Source organism: Mugil cephalus, chromosome 22 (assembly GCF_022458985.1).
Source record: "Mugil cephalus isolate CIBA_MC_2020 chromosome 22, CIBA_Mcephalus_1.1, whole genome shotgun sequence".
NCBI lineage: Eukaryota > Metazoa > Chordata > Actinopteri > Mugiliformes > Mugilidae > Mugil > Mugil cephalus.
The window spans coordinates 3,047,747-3,063,889 of record NC_061791.1 but is presented as its reverse complement, the minus strand read 5'-3'; the positions used below and the strand labels follow the sequence as shown (position 1 = coordinate 3,063,889).

The 16,143-nt window shown below is 45.0% G+C and overlaps 1 protein-coding gene across 7 annotated transcripts; it reads left to right on the top strand.

Moving 5' to 3' along the window:
* Nucleotides 1-3,538: 3,538 nt before the first annotated feature.
* Nucleotides 3,539-15,563, top strand: gata3 (GATA binding protein 3). Of its 7 annotated transcripts, none has more exons than XM_047575446.1 (7): nt 3,541-5,099; nt 5,247-5,627; nt 6,594-7,070; nt 9,264-9,320; nt 9,478-9,524; nt 11,618-11,743; nt 13,841-15,563. In XM_047575446.1, the coding sequence occupies exons 2-7, from the start codon at nt 5,393-5,395 to the stop codon at nt 14,129-14,131; spliced, it is 1,233 nt and encodes a 410-aa protein (XP_047431402.1). In that variant the 5' UTR covers nt 3,541-5,099; nt 5,247-5,392; the 3' UTR covers nt 14,132-15,563. The 7 variants fall into 7 exon arrangements, with proteins under 7 accessions (XP_047431404.1, XP_047431402.1, XP_047431398.1 ...); XM_047575442.1 differs by having other exon boundaries at nt 6,594-7,127; XM_047575448.1 differs by lacking the exon at nt 9,478-9,524 and having other exon boundaries at nt 3,539-5,099; nt 6,594-7,127; nt 9,264-9,409; nt 13,836-14,002.
* The last annotated feature ends 580 nt before the right edge of the window (nt 15,564-16,143 follow it).

Here is a 16,143-nt window from a genome sequence, read left to right as displayed (position 1 = left end):
CTCCGCCCGTCCGGCAGCAGCCTCCGCTACACAGGTCAGTAAATATCCGCATCCTCACCGCTCCGCGCGTCCACTCCGCCGCATCTGCCCTCCGCTTCTCGCCGCGTATTTCTCTATTTTTAATTAGTATTTTTTTTATATATATACATATTTATATGTTTTTTTCTCTCTTGAACGAACTTTGAGCTGAAACGAATGGAAGTGGCGGGGAGGCTGCGGGGTTTAAAGATGTGTTTTTTTGTTTTTTGTTTTTTTTGTTTTTTTAACTGGAGTTCTCGGCTGTGTGCACTTGCTGCTGTGAAAAGGGGGGGTCCGCTGCTGCTGCTGCTGCTGCTGCTGCTGCTTCTGCTTCCACCACCACCACCACCACCACCTCTCCATCCACACACAGCGAACCGCCATTGTTGCGTTTAACGTCGCTAGCAGCTAGTTTGTCGCTGACCTTAAACGTGTTGCTTAATAATTAACGCAGGTGTTCGATTTAGAAAAAAAATAAGAGAAGAGCCACGCGACGCCGCCGCTTACAATATATATACATATATATATATATATACACGTGTGTGTGTATATTTAGCTACGTACCTGAATACCTTCCAAAATAGCGCAGATGATGGGTTTTAACGACCTATTACCCACCGCTCAGGTTGGTGGTACAGGCAGAATCCCATGCAAGCCGTGAAATTGATCTGATTACCTTGCCGGCGGGTCATAAAAAAAAAAAAAAGGAGTTGCTGAGGCTGCGCCCCCCCCTCCCCATCCTCCCATCCTCCCACCCCCACCACCCCCCCATCGTTATTAGTTTCCTCCATCTCGTCTTCGGTCGATATGTCTTGATATGGCGCCGCTCTCAGCGAATAGGGTGCCAAATTAGGGGCATCGCACGCGCGCTGTCACGGGCCAAAGAGCTCCAACGGTCTATTCGCGAGAAGTGCGAGACCGAGAGCTCGCGCACTACTGATCCCAGACGCTATTTAACATATTTTTTTTAAAACCTATTTATTTTCTATCTATCCGTTGTCTCTTTCTATAAAATTTTAATTTATAATATTAATATTAAAAAAAAAACAGGGGGTTTTACCTTTTATCTTTTGTGTTGACTGCCAGATTTATTTTTTTTTAAACACCTTCTTGCGGGTGTTGTCACGCTTCTAAGATTTTTTAAGATTTGAAGAATTAAATTCACTGCTAATAATCTGGAGTAACACATTAGCACCCGCCTCCTCCCCCGACAAAATACTACGAATAATTATCTTGTTTAATGACTTTGTGTTTGGAGACTCACGCTGAGGATAAATAGGTGAAAAGGCCCCGTACGTCAAATGTAAGATTACATCAGAGCGTCTGGCGAGAAGCGATACACACACATGATAAGAATCACAAGTCACTCAACTGGCACATCGCTGTGTTTGTCTTTTTTTTTTTTCTTCTTCTTCTTCTTCTTTTTCTTTTTTAAGTCGGAAGGGATGACACACAGAAAATAATGTGCCACTTTTTTAACACTCGAAGAAAAATCCACGTTCTCATTTAAATCGTTCTTGGAAATCCAGTTCTGTTTTTCAAGTGTCGAGAGAGCAGAATTTTCACGCCCTCGTTTTTTTGTTCTGAGAAGCCGGGTCCGTTCACATGCTGTCAGAATAGCAAGTGTGTTTTCTTTCTTGAAAAGAGCAGAAAGGCGATGGATGACTCACGGTAACGTAACAACTAGGTTACCCGCAGGTGCTGCATGGACTTTCAGTGTGTACAGATGCTGCCTTTACCCAGTAAAAAAAATCTCACAATTACTAGGTGACTACACCGGCCTGTAGCGTTTTTAATCACCGGGCACCTTCATCATTATATCTAGAAACACGAAGCACCCGGGCCGCTTTGTGCGTATTTTCGCTTTTATTTATTTAGTTATTAAAATACAAGCTTAATAATATTTGCGACTCTTTGTGTTGGGCAGTGTGAATAAATATAAGATAAATAAAAATACGAACCTCTGATATATCAGCTCATACTGATGTAACGCGCGCAGTTTTTCTTCCTGGTATTTTAAAATGACAGCGATAAAACTGCGAATATAACACATCCTCATTGTTGAAATACGTATAATTATCGTATATCATTACCGTTATAGCCAGTGATGTATTATTATTATTATTGCTACTATTAGTATTGTCGTCTGATTTTATCTCCCTGACCTCTGATTAATCAGCTGACGGAAGGAAACTTTTATTTATGACGGAACAAAAAAACAATGATTGTAATTCCTGATGAGGCCATGCACAGGATGTCGACACACACACACACACACACACACACACACACACACACACACACACACACACTAGACGTTATCTGAAACATTTGATCCCCCACGCTGGCAATGGAATAATCCGTTCCTGACTTAAATTCTCAGCTGCAATGTTGAAAAAAAAAAAGAAAAAAAAAGAACTGTGCCATGTCTTGATTTTAATCAGAGTTGGCTGACACAATCACTCAGAAATTATCTCTGCCATCAGAAGAGAGACTGCTGGACCTCCGTCTGCTTTTATGAATCAACCTTTACGCACAGCAGCAGCAGCAGCGCTACTATTTGGAGGCCGTTCGTTTTAAAAATAGACCCGTGTGAGTTCTCTTTTAGATTCTCTCACGCACAGAGTTACCAAAAAAAAAAAAAAAAAAGGCTGAAGCTACTATTTGCCCCCATTTGACAGTTTGGGATTATATGTGACAACTTTTTAAGGAGAGACCGCGCTGAATAAGCTCCGCCGTTATTGACGCCGAGGCTTGGGAATCAAGTCATGGGATGGCTTCCATGTCCCATTCTCTAAGCTTCGATACATCCAGTCAGGAAACAAAAAAACATAATCGGGATTTTAGGCTACATTCACCGTCATGTGTTTCCTCCGAGCACCTATAACGGGTACTTTGTGGATATAATGGCTGCGCGATACTTTTCAAGAGGATAATTACACGAGTCCGCTGACAGCTCGACAATGGCAGCTACAGCGGTCTGCGTCCAAGTTCAGTCTCAGGTTTGCCTGTGTGAGAAACGCTCCCTGTTCCTGTGCGTCTCTCTCCAGGTAGGGCTACGCTCCTGGAGAGGAAAACCGGGCGGCTGTGCCAAGTTTCTGTCAGTCTGTGCTCGCTGGGCTGCTTAATATCAAAGAGTGTAGGTGGATAAAAAAAAAAAAAAAAAAAAAAAATTAGGAACACATGATTGCGCACTAATGGATCCAGCACATGAACGCGTGGCTTTGTACGGCTTTACTTATTTTTTTTTTAAAATCTAAAATATGATGAGACAGTATTGATTACAGGCATTTTATTTATTTATTTATTTTTTATTGTGTAGTCTCTGACCCCACCTGTAAAGATGTTGGACTACACACAGGATAAACGCTGTACGTGGTGCATGGGCGTGCGCGCTCCCGCTGCCTACACACACACACACTGCGCTGGGGTTTATTTTATTTCCTGAACCGCGCGGTGACGTCACATCCAGTGGCGTCGGCGAGACTACCCCCCCCCCCCCCCCCCCCTTTCCATACACACACACACACACATACATACATACACACATACATACATACCGCTCGACCATTACGCACTGGCAATATGAGAGTATATGGAGAAACCAAGGTGTAATATAATACTTCCCACTTCCCCCTTTCTGCTCACGGTGCCTGAACTCAACGTCTGATTTACACGTAAAAGTCTGACTATTAAATTATTATCTAATGTTTATATACACACACATATACATATATTTTAAATATATATATATATGGTGCAAAATCTCTCCCGCGTTACATTTAAGATACTGTTTTGTATAAACCAAGACATGAGCCACTGTTGATTGCAAGTTGCAGCACAGACAAAAAAAATAAATAAATAAATACCGCTTTTAATATCTCACATTTTTCTTTCTTTCTTCCGTCTTCTTTTTTTTTTTTTAATGGACTATAAGCTCAGTCACCCGGGCGTCCTTGTCCGCTCCTGCTTCACGCTGAGGAAATCGGCTCAGTCTGGAGCTGCCATTAGAATAATGTGCCTGTCACCGCGAGAGGACGCACTGTCACAAATTTTAAGAGCATAAATGTCCCGCAACCTGCCATTGGCCCAGAGCAACAGGCTCTGCTGCAGCCTTTCTTTTCTTCTTCTTCTGCTGCTGCTGCTGCTTCTTCTTCTTCTTCTTCTCTCTGCTCCTGAAACGCTGCAGGACTGTTCGAAAGAAATGCAACAAAAACCCGAATTACTGACTCCAAATAAAAATATTTACAGTTTTTATTCCTAATCTGTCAAATATATCTCCGTGTGTTTGTGCAGGCGTGCATGTCAAATGTCTTATGTGCGTTTTAACTTTATTTTTAACATTTATTCTATTAATAGATTCTTCCTATTTATCTAAAATAACTCCCTGCAACGTCTTTGCTTTGCACGTCTCTTTGTCCGCATGCAACACATACGCTGTTAGCGTCCACCGGGCCTGCTACACGGATATATGCATATTTTAATAATAAAGTTTTTTATTTTTTTGACAAGGTCATTGAAAAAGGAAAAAAAAAAAAAAAAATCTTGCAGCACTTTTGCGTTTCTCCTTTTGCTCGGGTTATATTCAATTAGAACAGGCCCCTCCCCTAACTGATGACACTGACAGACCCTCCTTAAGTTGCGTCGCGCCACAGCTGTCTGCGAGCATTGAGCTGGCTGGCGCCATCCTGAAAGAATGCCTTCACTGTAAAAAAAAAAAAAAAAAAAAAAAAAAAAAGGACTAGAGTGAGGGAGAGAGACGTAGAGCAAGGACGAGTGAGCACAGACCGAGAGAGAGAGAGAGAGAGAGAGAGGAGGGGAGCGGAGTTAATGGAGAGGGCTACAACTGCGCACAAACAGAGATTTGATCAGTGAGTTTAACTTGCTGGTGCTGGTCAGTGCGCGGTGAAGCCATCCGCTGCAAACAAGCCCCGTACAACAAACCTGTTGAGCTGGGCGCAAACACTGACATTTTTTTTTTTTTTTTCTGAGAGGAAGAAGTTCAGGAACTCTGCGTGGGGACTGGATTCCATTTTGGACGTATTTATATGACAGCACCTTTGTCGCGTTTGTAATGTGGGGTATGTTTAAATATATTTCTTTAGAGATTAAAATATATATGTGTGTGTATTTAAAATCCGGCAAAGCGTGGGAGCCTCCTGTTCTGTTTTAGACGCAAACAAATGTAAGAAAAAAATGAGACATTAATTTTTTCTTTCTGTTTCCAGGTGATCGGAAGCAAGCGCGGAACCTGTGGATTTAACAGCAGAATTAAAAACGGATTTGGGACTGATTATTTCTTATCTTTTGACTTGTACCGGGTTGCTTCGGCGTACATGAACATTTGCTAAAGAAGAAGAACAAAAAGCGAGCGATGGAAGTAAGTGCGGATCAGCCACGATGGATGAGCCATCATCCCGCGGTGTTGAACGAGCAGCATCCCGGCTCACATCACCCGGGCCTCGGTCACTCGTACATGGACCCTTCGCAGTATCCCCTCGCTGAAGATGTGGATGTACTCTTTAATATCGATGGACAGGGCAACCACGTCTCCCCATACTATGGAAACTCTGTCCGAGCCGTCCAGAGGTACCCTCCTCCTCCACACAGTAAGTAAAAAATGCCCGTTTAGGCCTTTTATTTAATAACGTGCACATTATCCCCTTTAGATGCTCGCGCGTAATTGCGAAAAATGACCCCATTACTGTCGCTGTGTTTGGAATTATTTGTATTATCTTACTGTGATCCAGACCAGGTTTCGGTTTTGGCCTGAGTTGACTTTGCCTTAAAACAACCCGAGAGCTTAAGTGTCGTCAAACCACCGCCGTAAATATGTATACTTTAGCTCCAGTTTGTCTTTGGTTTCTGTCTGCCGCTTCATTTCACAGCCAATTCCCGTCTAAACTTCTCAAACACGAGCTGACTCATATGTCAGTGAAGTTTTTCAAAAGCCCGTGCGTAATTTGCTTTCTGGATCAGTCGAGTGTTTAGTTACGGATTTAAACAAATAGATGTGTTGGCACAGGAGTCACACATACACCTGGGATATTTTGGTAACGCTCTCACGCGCGTTTTCAGGTCTGAGCGCACGCACAGTGTGTCTCTCTTTTCTAATACTCTAGTCATTTGTGTAGTTTCCTATAATGTAGCTTTTAACTTCCTGAACAGTCAAACAATTCTTTTAAGGCTTCTGATTTTTAAGTATTCGGCTGGTGCATCAAGGCGTGTAAAGGTTAGAAAACATGCACGTGCGTGGCCACATGAAGCTCTCTAGTTTCTCGACATGACAGTGGATCAAATGATTTCTACGCGGCAGCACAATCTCAGCCGAAAGTGTGATTAGATTACGGGTTTATCTAATGTGGAAAACGCTAAACTAAAAATGTGTCTGCGTTAATGTCCGGTTTGTTGTGTACGTGTGTGTGTGTGTGTGTGTGTCTGTGTGCGTGTGTGTGTGTTCGGGCCTCCTCTGGAGCAGAGGGATGAAATGTGCATGTGTTCCTGCTGCAACGCTTGAAGTCAGGTTGTGATCTTGTTTTTTTTAATTTTTTTGTTTTTTGTCTGTGCTGCCTCAGGTAGCCAGGTGTGCCGTCCCTCATTACTGCACGGCTCTCTGCCCTGGCTGGAGGGGAGCAAAGGAATCGCCCCGCACCACAGCACTTCTCCCTGGAACCTGAGCCCCTTCCCCAAGAACCCCCTACACCACGGCTCCCCGGCCAGCCTGTCCGTCTACCCCCCGGCCTCCTCCTCCTCCCTGTCCACCGGCCACTCCAGTCCGCACCTCTTCACGTTTCCCCCGACCCCTCCGAAAGACGTATCCCCGGACCCGGGCATATCCACCCCGGGCTCCAGCAGCTCCGGACGGCAGGAGGATAAAGAGTGCATAAAGTACCAGGTGACCCTGGCCGAGAGTATGAAACTGGAGTCAGCTCACAGCCGGAGCGTGGCATCAATCGGAGCAGGGTCAGCCTCTGCCCACCACCCCATCGCCACATACCCATCCTATGTCCCTGAATACGGCCCAGGCCTCTTCCCACCAAGTAGCCTGATAGGTGGGTCATCTTCTAGTTATGGTCCCAAAACAAGACCTAAAACAAGGTCATGTTCAGGTAGGCGTGCGCTTTATTACATTCCATTTTGATCTAACGTTATTCCCCAGATTTGCAGCCTTAATGATCAGCCATGTTTAATCTCATATATTTAAATAAAAAAAAAAAAAGAAAGAAAAAATCCCATAATCAGCACATTCATTCCAATAGAATCAGCCTTTCATATTGGGGCCACATCGATCAACCTGTATTTCTAAACAGGCGCATGAAAACATGTCAGTTTTCGCTTCCATCGCCATAATAATAATAAGAAGAAAAATAACATTTAAAATTAGGACGTTTGAAATAAATTTATGGTGAACTGAGCTTATTTTTTTAGTGACTAAAAATTAAAAATTAAAAAAATGTCATCCATAATTATTTCTTCAACGCAATTTAAAAAAAAAAAATCGTCATGACGCAAACGAGTTCCGTAATGAAACTCAGATCATTTTCGATTTTTTTTTTTTTTTTTTTTTTCTTTCTTTCCGTCTTGCTCTGCACTAAACAGAGAGAGGGTGGGTGAGAGGCAGAGCGGAGGTCAGCTCTCCGGGCTGTGTCGCCCCGTTTATATGTTTAAGATAATCCCATTACTCTCAGACCAGTGCGCGCCACAGTTGCATTGTTTACCCAGCGGTACAGCACCGGATGCTGCTCGTTCATTCACAGGGGGGGGGGGAGAAAAAAAAAAAGCGGCTGCACCGACGCCGCGGCAGAGCACGAACCGCCGAGGGAGGGGAGGCGAAGAGAGGGGACGTTTATTTCCAAATTGTGTGGAGGCTAATTATTTTAAATGTTTTCAGATACCGCGCGTCTGAAAAGCAGTATCCTGTAATAAGATTAATATCTGCGTGTTTGATGGGAGCATAGAAAACAGTGGATTAGTTGATGCATATCATCGGGATTATTCAGCGTCGTGCACTGGGTCATTAATGCACGTTTTAATTCGAGGATCATGTGAGATAATGTGCATTTAGAGATATTCCGCGATCTGAGTAGTATTCATGTTTTTTTTTTGTTTTTTTTTTAATGAGGTTATCGGTGCTTTGTGGAAACTTACAGTGGAAGCGTTTTTCTCCAGAGCTCACACGCGTCCTGAGCAGCAGAAAAACCTGCATTGCAGAGGCCCTGCTTCTTCGCGTGCGTTGGATCCGTCGCAGTTCCTGTTTGATTTCAACACAATCCTCTCCTGCCAAAAAAAAAAAAAAAAGAGCGAGAGAGAAAGAAATAATAGGGAGAAACACACACTCGTCCAGGTGTTTGCATGTCTGTCACATCTAAACTCGCCCCACACTGACGCGTCTCTTTCTGTCTTTCTTTCTTTCTCTTTGTGCCATGAAGTCGGGCTGTGTTTTTTTGCAGCTCGGCAGAAAAGGGGAAGTGTAGCTGCATGAGAATGCAAAAGACTCTCGCCGTTGCACAAAAGCCCTGCGCTAGTCTCTGCTTTCAAATAATCTGAGTGTGACTGCAGCTCCCGTCTTTCAGTTTCAGGCGGCCCCCCATTGTACCGTCCAACTGTTACTGCGCGTCTCACCTGTCGGTGTCACTAGAGAAGTGCCAGTCAGAGCAAACATCCCCTCGAATCCAAAACAAAGGGCGCATCCTGATGTAGCCCTTTGGATTATTTTTTAAAAAAAGCAGAATTATTATCGGTGCTATTAATATTATTAATATTATCATGAAAATTTGTGGCTGATGGGAGAAAGCGGAAAAGGGCGTTTTGCGCAGTCTGAAAAATCTCGTGTTTCAGTGTCACGTACTTTGAATATTCTGTGGTTTGTTAAAATGTTTTCAGTCTAATGGATGTTCACACAAATACCGTGTTTACCAATCACACTAACCACATGTGATAAATGTGTGTGTGTGATGTGTGTCTCACAAATAAATGACAAACTGCTGCTTCTGCAGCTTACATTTCCTATCATCATCATTATTATTATAATTATTATAATAAGTATTATTATCGTCATTATTATTATTATTTTATATAGAATTACAAAAAGCATTTTCTATTTCACTAACCTTTTTTTATTCCCAGCATTTATGACATTTGTGATTGTTTAATTGTGAAGGACCAACTGACCCGGCTCCGTGTTGTCGTGTGTGTTTGTGTGTGTGTTTGCGTGTGTGTGCGTGCGTGCGCGCGCGCTCTTGCAGAAGGTAGAGAGTGTGTGAACTGCGGGGCCACGTCGACTCCGCTGTGGAGGCGGGATGGTACGGGTCACTATCTGTGTAACGCCTGCGGACTCTATCACAAGATGAACGGGCAGAATCGCCCTCTCATCAAACCCAAGCGGCGGCTGGTACGTCTCCACCACATTCTCTCTATTGATGACATTTCCGTCTCTCTCTCTGTTTTTCCCCTATCCAGGAAGAAGTAGGCCTATTAGCTGCAGGAAATTGACTCGACAAGTGCAGGTCTCTGTTTTCAGATACTACCATAGAAAAAAAACTGCACAGTTTTTTTTTTTTTTTTTTTTTCATTAAAATGCAATGACATGCTATTTTTGATTTGAGAAAATTGTCATTGATGCACAGATTTTAAACCGTAGGGCCCCGTTAGAGAGTTTGTTGCAGTGCCCTGCATTCAGAAACTCAATGAGCTCAATTTCCTTTTTAAATTTAAATATTTAGGTTACATTTGATTTTTTTTTTTTTTTTTTTTTTTTGTTAAAGATCGCAGTTATTTTAGGGAAAGCCCCCCTCTCACCGGAGCTGCCTCTCTTTAGAGGAGTTCCCCCTGTCTTTGAAAAGACAGAAAAAGAAAAAAAATAAATAAATCCTGATAATCTTTCGAGGCAAACATGGCCGCGCAGTCCCGCTCTGGACTTCTTCCCTGCGCCGGCCCTGCCTGTCTAATGCGAAAACCCGCCTGCTCAGGAAAGGGCTGCCGGATATCTGAGCGGCGCAGATAAGTCGCTTTTAACAACACAGCCCGTTTCCCCAGTCAAAACATAAAGGCTGCGGATCCCGAGCCAGGCCAGGCCGGGCCGGGCCAGACCAGCACAGAGTCACGACTTGAGATTGTTTAGCGCTGTGATCTGTGCGCAAATGTCCCGGGACGGTTAGGTTTGGGTAATTACAACAGCACATTTGACCCTGTAGGGATTTTTCTTTTTTTTGTTTTATTTCTTGAGGACTGAGATCAGGGGAAAACTAGGCCAGAATTAGGAGAAAGATCGAGGATTATGACTCACAACGTGTCTGTTCGTACCTTCTTTCGTATTTATTTGTTGCGCAACAAATATTTGCGTAATTTTGCAAAATCAAGATGCTGCGAGGAAATGAAATAAAACTGCAGATGTTTATCTCCCCTGGCATCTCTGATCGGTTATTCACAGCACACAGCACCGGGGGTTATTAGGCCACCACATGTGTATAATTGGAAATCCCTCTCCGAGATAATGTAGTCCTTTACGTTGGCGCGTCCTCTGCGGTCACCTGTCTATTGATTGTTCTAGAGATTATAACATCAATGTCAGGCGGCTGCAGCAAACTGAGCTGTGAGGCAGGCAGCTGAAATCCACTGGAAGACACGACTTTCACCGTGTCAGGATGAAGTGAGGCTTTTACTCTGCTGGTAGCCCGCAGCGCAGCCAAAAATATCCTTTTCTTTTTTTTTATGCTTTTAACCGGCGTGCAATTATTTCCATGTGCTTCATTTGACTGTCTATTCAAATTCTGTGTCTATATTAAAAAAAAAGAAAAAGAAAGCAAGACGAAGGAGACGTATCCAGGTTGCAAAGAAGAACAAGAGCCTTTTATCTTTTTTTTATTATTTTAGGTTTAATCTATGTGGAATCTAGATGAGCACGTTCAGGGTTTCTCTTCAATTGTTTCACGTCGCGTGGTTGACATTTTAAAATCGGCTTCGTGGCACAAACACTGACTTAAAGGGGGAAATTTAATCAGATTTAATAGCTCTCCCATTTCAAGGCACTGCTTTTATGTCTTCTGTAAATATTTATTCTGTTGGAGGTATGCGCTCCGTGGCGCTATTTTTAGCCTCCAGTGAAAGCTGCCCTGTTTTTACTGTTTCTGTCCTTATTTTTATTTTTTTAAACTATTTCCAGCTTGCTCTAAATGCACACAGAATGTATATGCAGTAGAAACAAAGCCTCATTATATATATGTATATGTATATATATATATTTAGCTTTACGCAATGCAGGAGTGTGAATAAAGACTATGCATTTGTCTTTATTGCATTGATAACAGGCTTCTTATGCGAGATGCCATGAATTCAGGGCTGCCAGATTCACGCACATTAAAAAAATGTGGGAAATAAAAGACGCCACGCTGCGTCACGGTGCTCGAACAAAACTAATTTTTTTAATCGACAGTCGAGCGGTAAAAAAAAAAAAAAAAAAAAAAAAAAAAAAAAATCTCCAGAAACGGCAGCCCTGGATGCTGGTGCGAACCCCTCTTGTCAGAATAAAAAACCTTCATGCTGATTGGGTCATTGCGCGGTCATGTGACGTTTACCCCGGCCTCTCTGTGTCCTTGTGCAGTCCGCGGCCAGGCGGGCAGGGACGTCATGCGCGAACTGTCAAACGACAACGACGACGCTGTGGCGGAGAAACGCCAACGGGGACCCGGTGTGCAACGCCTGCGGCCTCTACTATAAACTGCACAATGTAAGTAATAAACCTTCACAGGACGCCTGTCTGAGCCAGCGAGGCTGCTGCTGCTGCTGAATATTTATTCCTTCTTCATTCCTTCTCTCCATCACGTCCTGTTCTCCTTCCTCTGAATATTTGATCTGACTCGTCCCTGCAGAGAATTTCCGGGGCACCGCGATAACAAATACTGTAGAATTAATGTGATTTATTGGCAGTAAGTGCGAATCTAAAATGTATAAGACCTAAGTGAACTAAGCCCGCAGCCGCTTTGCTTTTGAATATTAAAGAGGAGGAGGGGGGGCTTAATTAAAATTCGATTAATTTCAGGGCCGGTCTTTTTTTTTTTTTTTTTTTTTTTTCTTTTTTTTATATTCCTCCGTCACCACTCGGTATTTCCAGCCTTTTGGTTCCATGCGCCAGGGACCCAGACTCTGAGTCCCCCCTCTGACCACCAATCCGTCTGATTCGTTTTGGGTTGGTTAGTGCCTCACCACATCATTTCACATCCTCAATCTGAAAACCCCAGGGACTCGTTTATCTCCCCCCCCCCCCTCCCTCCTCTCCTGTGCACAAAGCTGTCACTTTTAATCAAACGGCCATTGTGGCTGAAACTAATAATAATAATAACCAGACTAACTGCTCTGAGGCCACATGCAGGTAATTCCCCCCCCCCGCCTGCCTCCCCTCTCCTCCCCCCTCCCCCCCCCTCCCTCCTGTGTGCGTCTCAGGCGGCTGATAAAGGCTCCTTATGTCCCGCGTCCCCGTGTGGAAGGGGAAGAGTGTCCTGCTCCGCTGCCCCGCTTGTCACGCGAGCGCTCCCTGTTAAATCATTTTCCCATGTTACTTTTGGCAGAAACAGACTCCGAACCAAGGTTAAAAGGAGAGAAGAATAATATTTCCCGGTTGCGTATTAGCGCCTGAACCGACCCCGACCTTTGGCGTAATTGTGAAATTAGTTTGTTTTGGTGAAACCCGGGACTCCTCGCTCGCCTTTGAAACGAATTCCACATTCTTCACGGGGAGTTTAGCCGGGCCGAGTGTGTGTGTTTGTGTGTGTTTCCCAAAACACCTGACGCCGACGCCGCCGCCGCCGCCGCCGTCCCGTAAGCTCAGATAAGGAGCTTGTGAAAACAGAAAAGTTGCCACAACCACGAGGCCGCGTGTTAACACCCAAAACATGGCCGGCGTCTTTTGAGTAATCAGGGTTTTTCTCAGCGTGCGTCTCATCTTCGTTGCTTTTCATTCGGGCACAGTTGGGTTTTGACACCTCCGTACGTGGGCTGAGGTTTCAGGTGGTTAGCTGCTGGTTGTCGGGAGGAGGAGGTGGTGGTCATTGAGTCAAACACTTTTTTTTGATGTGTGCCATGGCGGAGGCCGAGCGCAGGCCGGCGGCCCGAGGCTTCCTCCGCGAGACGCCTCGGCATCAAAGAGCAGAGGCCCGGCCGGCTTTAGGTGGGCGTAGAACCGCCTCGGAGCGGAGAAATCCCCCCCCCCCCCGGTTCGAAAAATGTCTCGGACGACTCGAGACGGAGCCGGGAAGAAATCCCCGTCCCCGTTTCCCCGGAGGAGGAACCCGGTGAGAAAGATCAGGGAGCCAGTCGTCCACCTCCCCTCGTAAATCCTGCCCACAGCCCGAATTCCATCATCCAGCCCTCGTTCTCGGCTCAAACCTTGCGCTGGAATACGGCAGCCGGGGCCATTTTGGCCCGGAGACGGCCGCGCGGTTGAGGAGGAGGAGGAGGAGGAGGGTGGAGAGGAGGACTTGGCCGACGCCGGCGGTCGTCACGGCCATGTGTCTCTGTGGCCGACTGGCTGCACATTAGCTGCCAGACCCTTCTCTTCTCCGTCTCTGTTCAGCCTCCCCCCCCACTCCCACCTCCTCCTCCTCCTCCATCTTTCCTTTTTCTCTCTTTCTTTCTGGCGCAGCCTCAGCCTCAGATACCGTCCAGCTTAAAGGAATCAACATTTAAATCCAGCTCAGCGCACACACAAAGACTATATACGGTGTAAACTCTGTTCCTGGTGCGAGACACGCGTGACTTGTGACTGGACTCGTTTTTCTGAATAACTAAATACTAACCTGCCATCTTTTCTGTCTCCTTTCGAGAGCAGATCAACCGACCTCTGACCATGAAGAAGGAAGGCATCCAGACCAGGAACAGGAAGATGTCCAGCAAGTCCAAGAAGAGCAAAAAGTCCCAGGACAGCATGGACGACTTCTCCAAGAGCCTGATGGACAAGAGCAGCTCGTTCAGCCCGGCCGCTCTGTCCCGCCACATGTCGTCCTTCCCTCCCTTCTCGCACTCCGGCCACATGCTGACCACCCCGACACCCATGCACCCTTCTTCAAGCCTCCCCTTCGCCCCCCACCACCCTTCCAGTATGGTGACAGCCATGGGTTAGAGCCGCCCGGTGGAGCACCGCCCCCGAACCCTCGGCCTCGCCGCCGCCAACGCCACCACCACCACCACCACCACCACCACACCCCTCGGTACCTCTGCTGACCCGCTTCCATCTCCTCAAAGACAAACAAACTGATTCTCGGTCCGATTCCCTGCGTCGCCACGGTGACAGGCTCCAGGCTCCAGGCTCCAGGCTCCAGGCTCCTTTTTACCCCCCCCTCCCCCTCCCCTCCCCGCCACCCTCCTTAAGTTGTATCTTATTTTTTTATAAAAACGTGTACCTCTGCGACGTGAATGCTTTGCAGACTCTGACTGTGGCGCACTGACCTCCAGGGGGAAGATTTATTTTTCTCCTCCAAAAGCCGCTGCCCCCCCCCCACATACCTCCCCACACCCCCCCTCCCAGCTGATCCACGTGATAAGGAGCTCCATTCGTGTACAAAAAGCCATTTCTTTTCCACACACAACATCACGAAACCAGACATTCTAAGAACTCCTATGACGCCCTCTCCTTTAACTTTCTCACCTTGCACCTGTGTAACAGGAACCCCCCCCCCCCTCCCCTCACCCCACCCCTTCCACTTCTTCTTCTTCTTCTTCTCCTTCTACTTCTTCTTCTTCTCCTCCTCCTTCTTCTTCCGCTGAAGATGAGGAGAGTCAGACGTTGAATATATTTGTACAAATTGTATGAAATACAGCACATTTAATGAAGACTTTTTAATTAAGTAAGATAAAAAAAAAAGGAAACATGCCTCCTGGGCAGCTAACGACAAGAAGGGTACGAGTCGCAGCAGGTGGAGAGACGAAGAGAGGACGCCTCCGAGTCCCGGAGGAGGGAAAGGAAAGGAAAGGAAAGGAAAAAAAAAAAAAAAAAAGGGAGGAGGAGGCGAAAAGACGAGAGGGGAAAGACTTTTGAGGAAGGGCAGGCTTCGGTTTTCGCCTGCATGAATTGTGTTGCATTAAGTTCGCGGAGAGTCGGCGGCTCCGGCTGCAGGCGTCTCTCTTCTCTCTTTTTTTTTCTGTTTCTTTTTCTTCTTTTTTTTTTGTTTTTTTTTTTTATTTTTGGATGTGCTATAGGTCTCGGGCAATTGGTTTGTGTTGAAGCGCGCACGTACACACACTCACACACACACACACACACATGCACACACACACACAAATGAACACACCTGAAAGACTTTCTTCCTGCCCACAGATTATATGCATTGTGAAAAAAGTTCCTGTATTTGTTATTTGTATGTATAAATCAGAGTACCAAAAATACGAAAGAAACAAAGATGTAGAATTATTTCTTTATGTTATGCAGACTGAATGGTTGTAAAAATTTAATAATAATCACTAGTGTAAAATATGACTGCTTTTTTTGTTTCGTAAAATTTTTTTTTTTTCCTCTTTGAAAATAATAAACTAGTTTAATCTCTGTTGACATGTTAGCGCTGCGGTCGAGAGCCGTCTTTTCTTGCCTGACGTTTCTCCGATGTTTGACGCAAACACACCTACCCACCACAACCACAATCAGTGACGCCCTGCCATCTATTTATCAGAAAATATTAAAAAAAAAAAAAAAATATGTTTTGTTTTTTTTTTTTTTTTTACCCGTCACTGACACGAACAGCTCTTACGGTCAGTTGAGCGCAAACAGGAAGAGAAGAAATAAACCGTAGAGCTGGAGGAACAAACCAGGCGGGCCGGAACAGAACAGAGTCTCAGTCAGTTGGACGACAAACACGATCAACGTGTAAAAGACATCAGACAATTAACATCACTGACTTAGCTAAATATCATGTTCATGTTGACTTTTAAAGTAATTCATGCTAAAATACCGGATGAAACAGTTAAATCTTTGCACGTCTTAAACGTCTAATGAGCGTTTAGGCCGATGTGTCATCTCTGCTGCTGAGAAACGGTTTAAATTTTAAGCTCGGGGAAAGAAAAAAATAAAGGAAGTGTTTGATGGCCACTCAGTGAACCAGGTGGAGCTTCCTCCACCTTTAGATGCACAGGTGTTTTTGC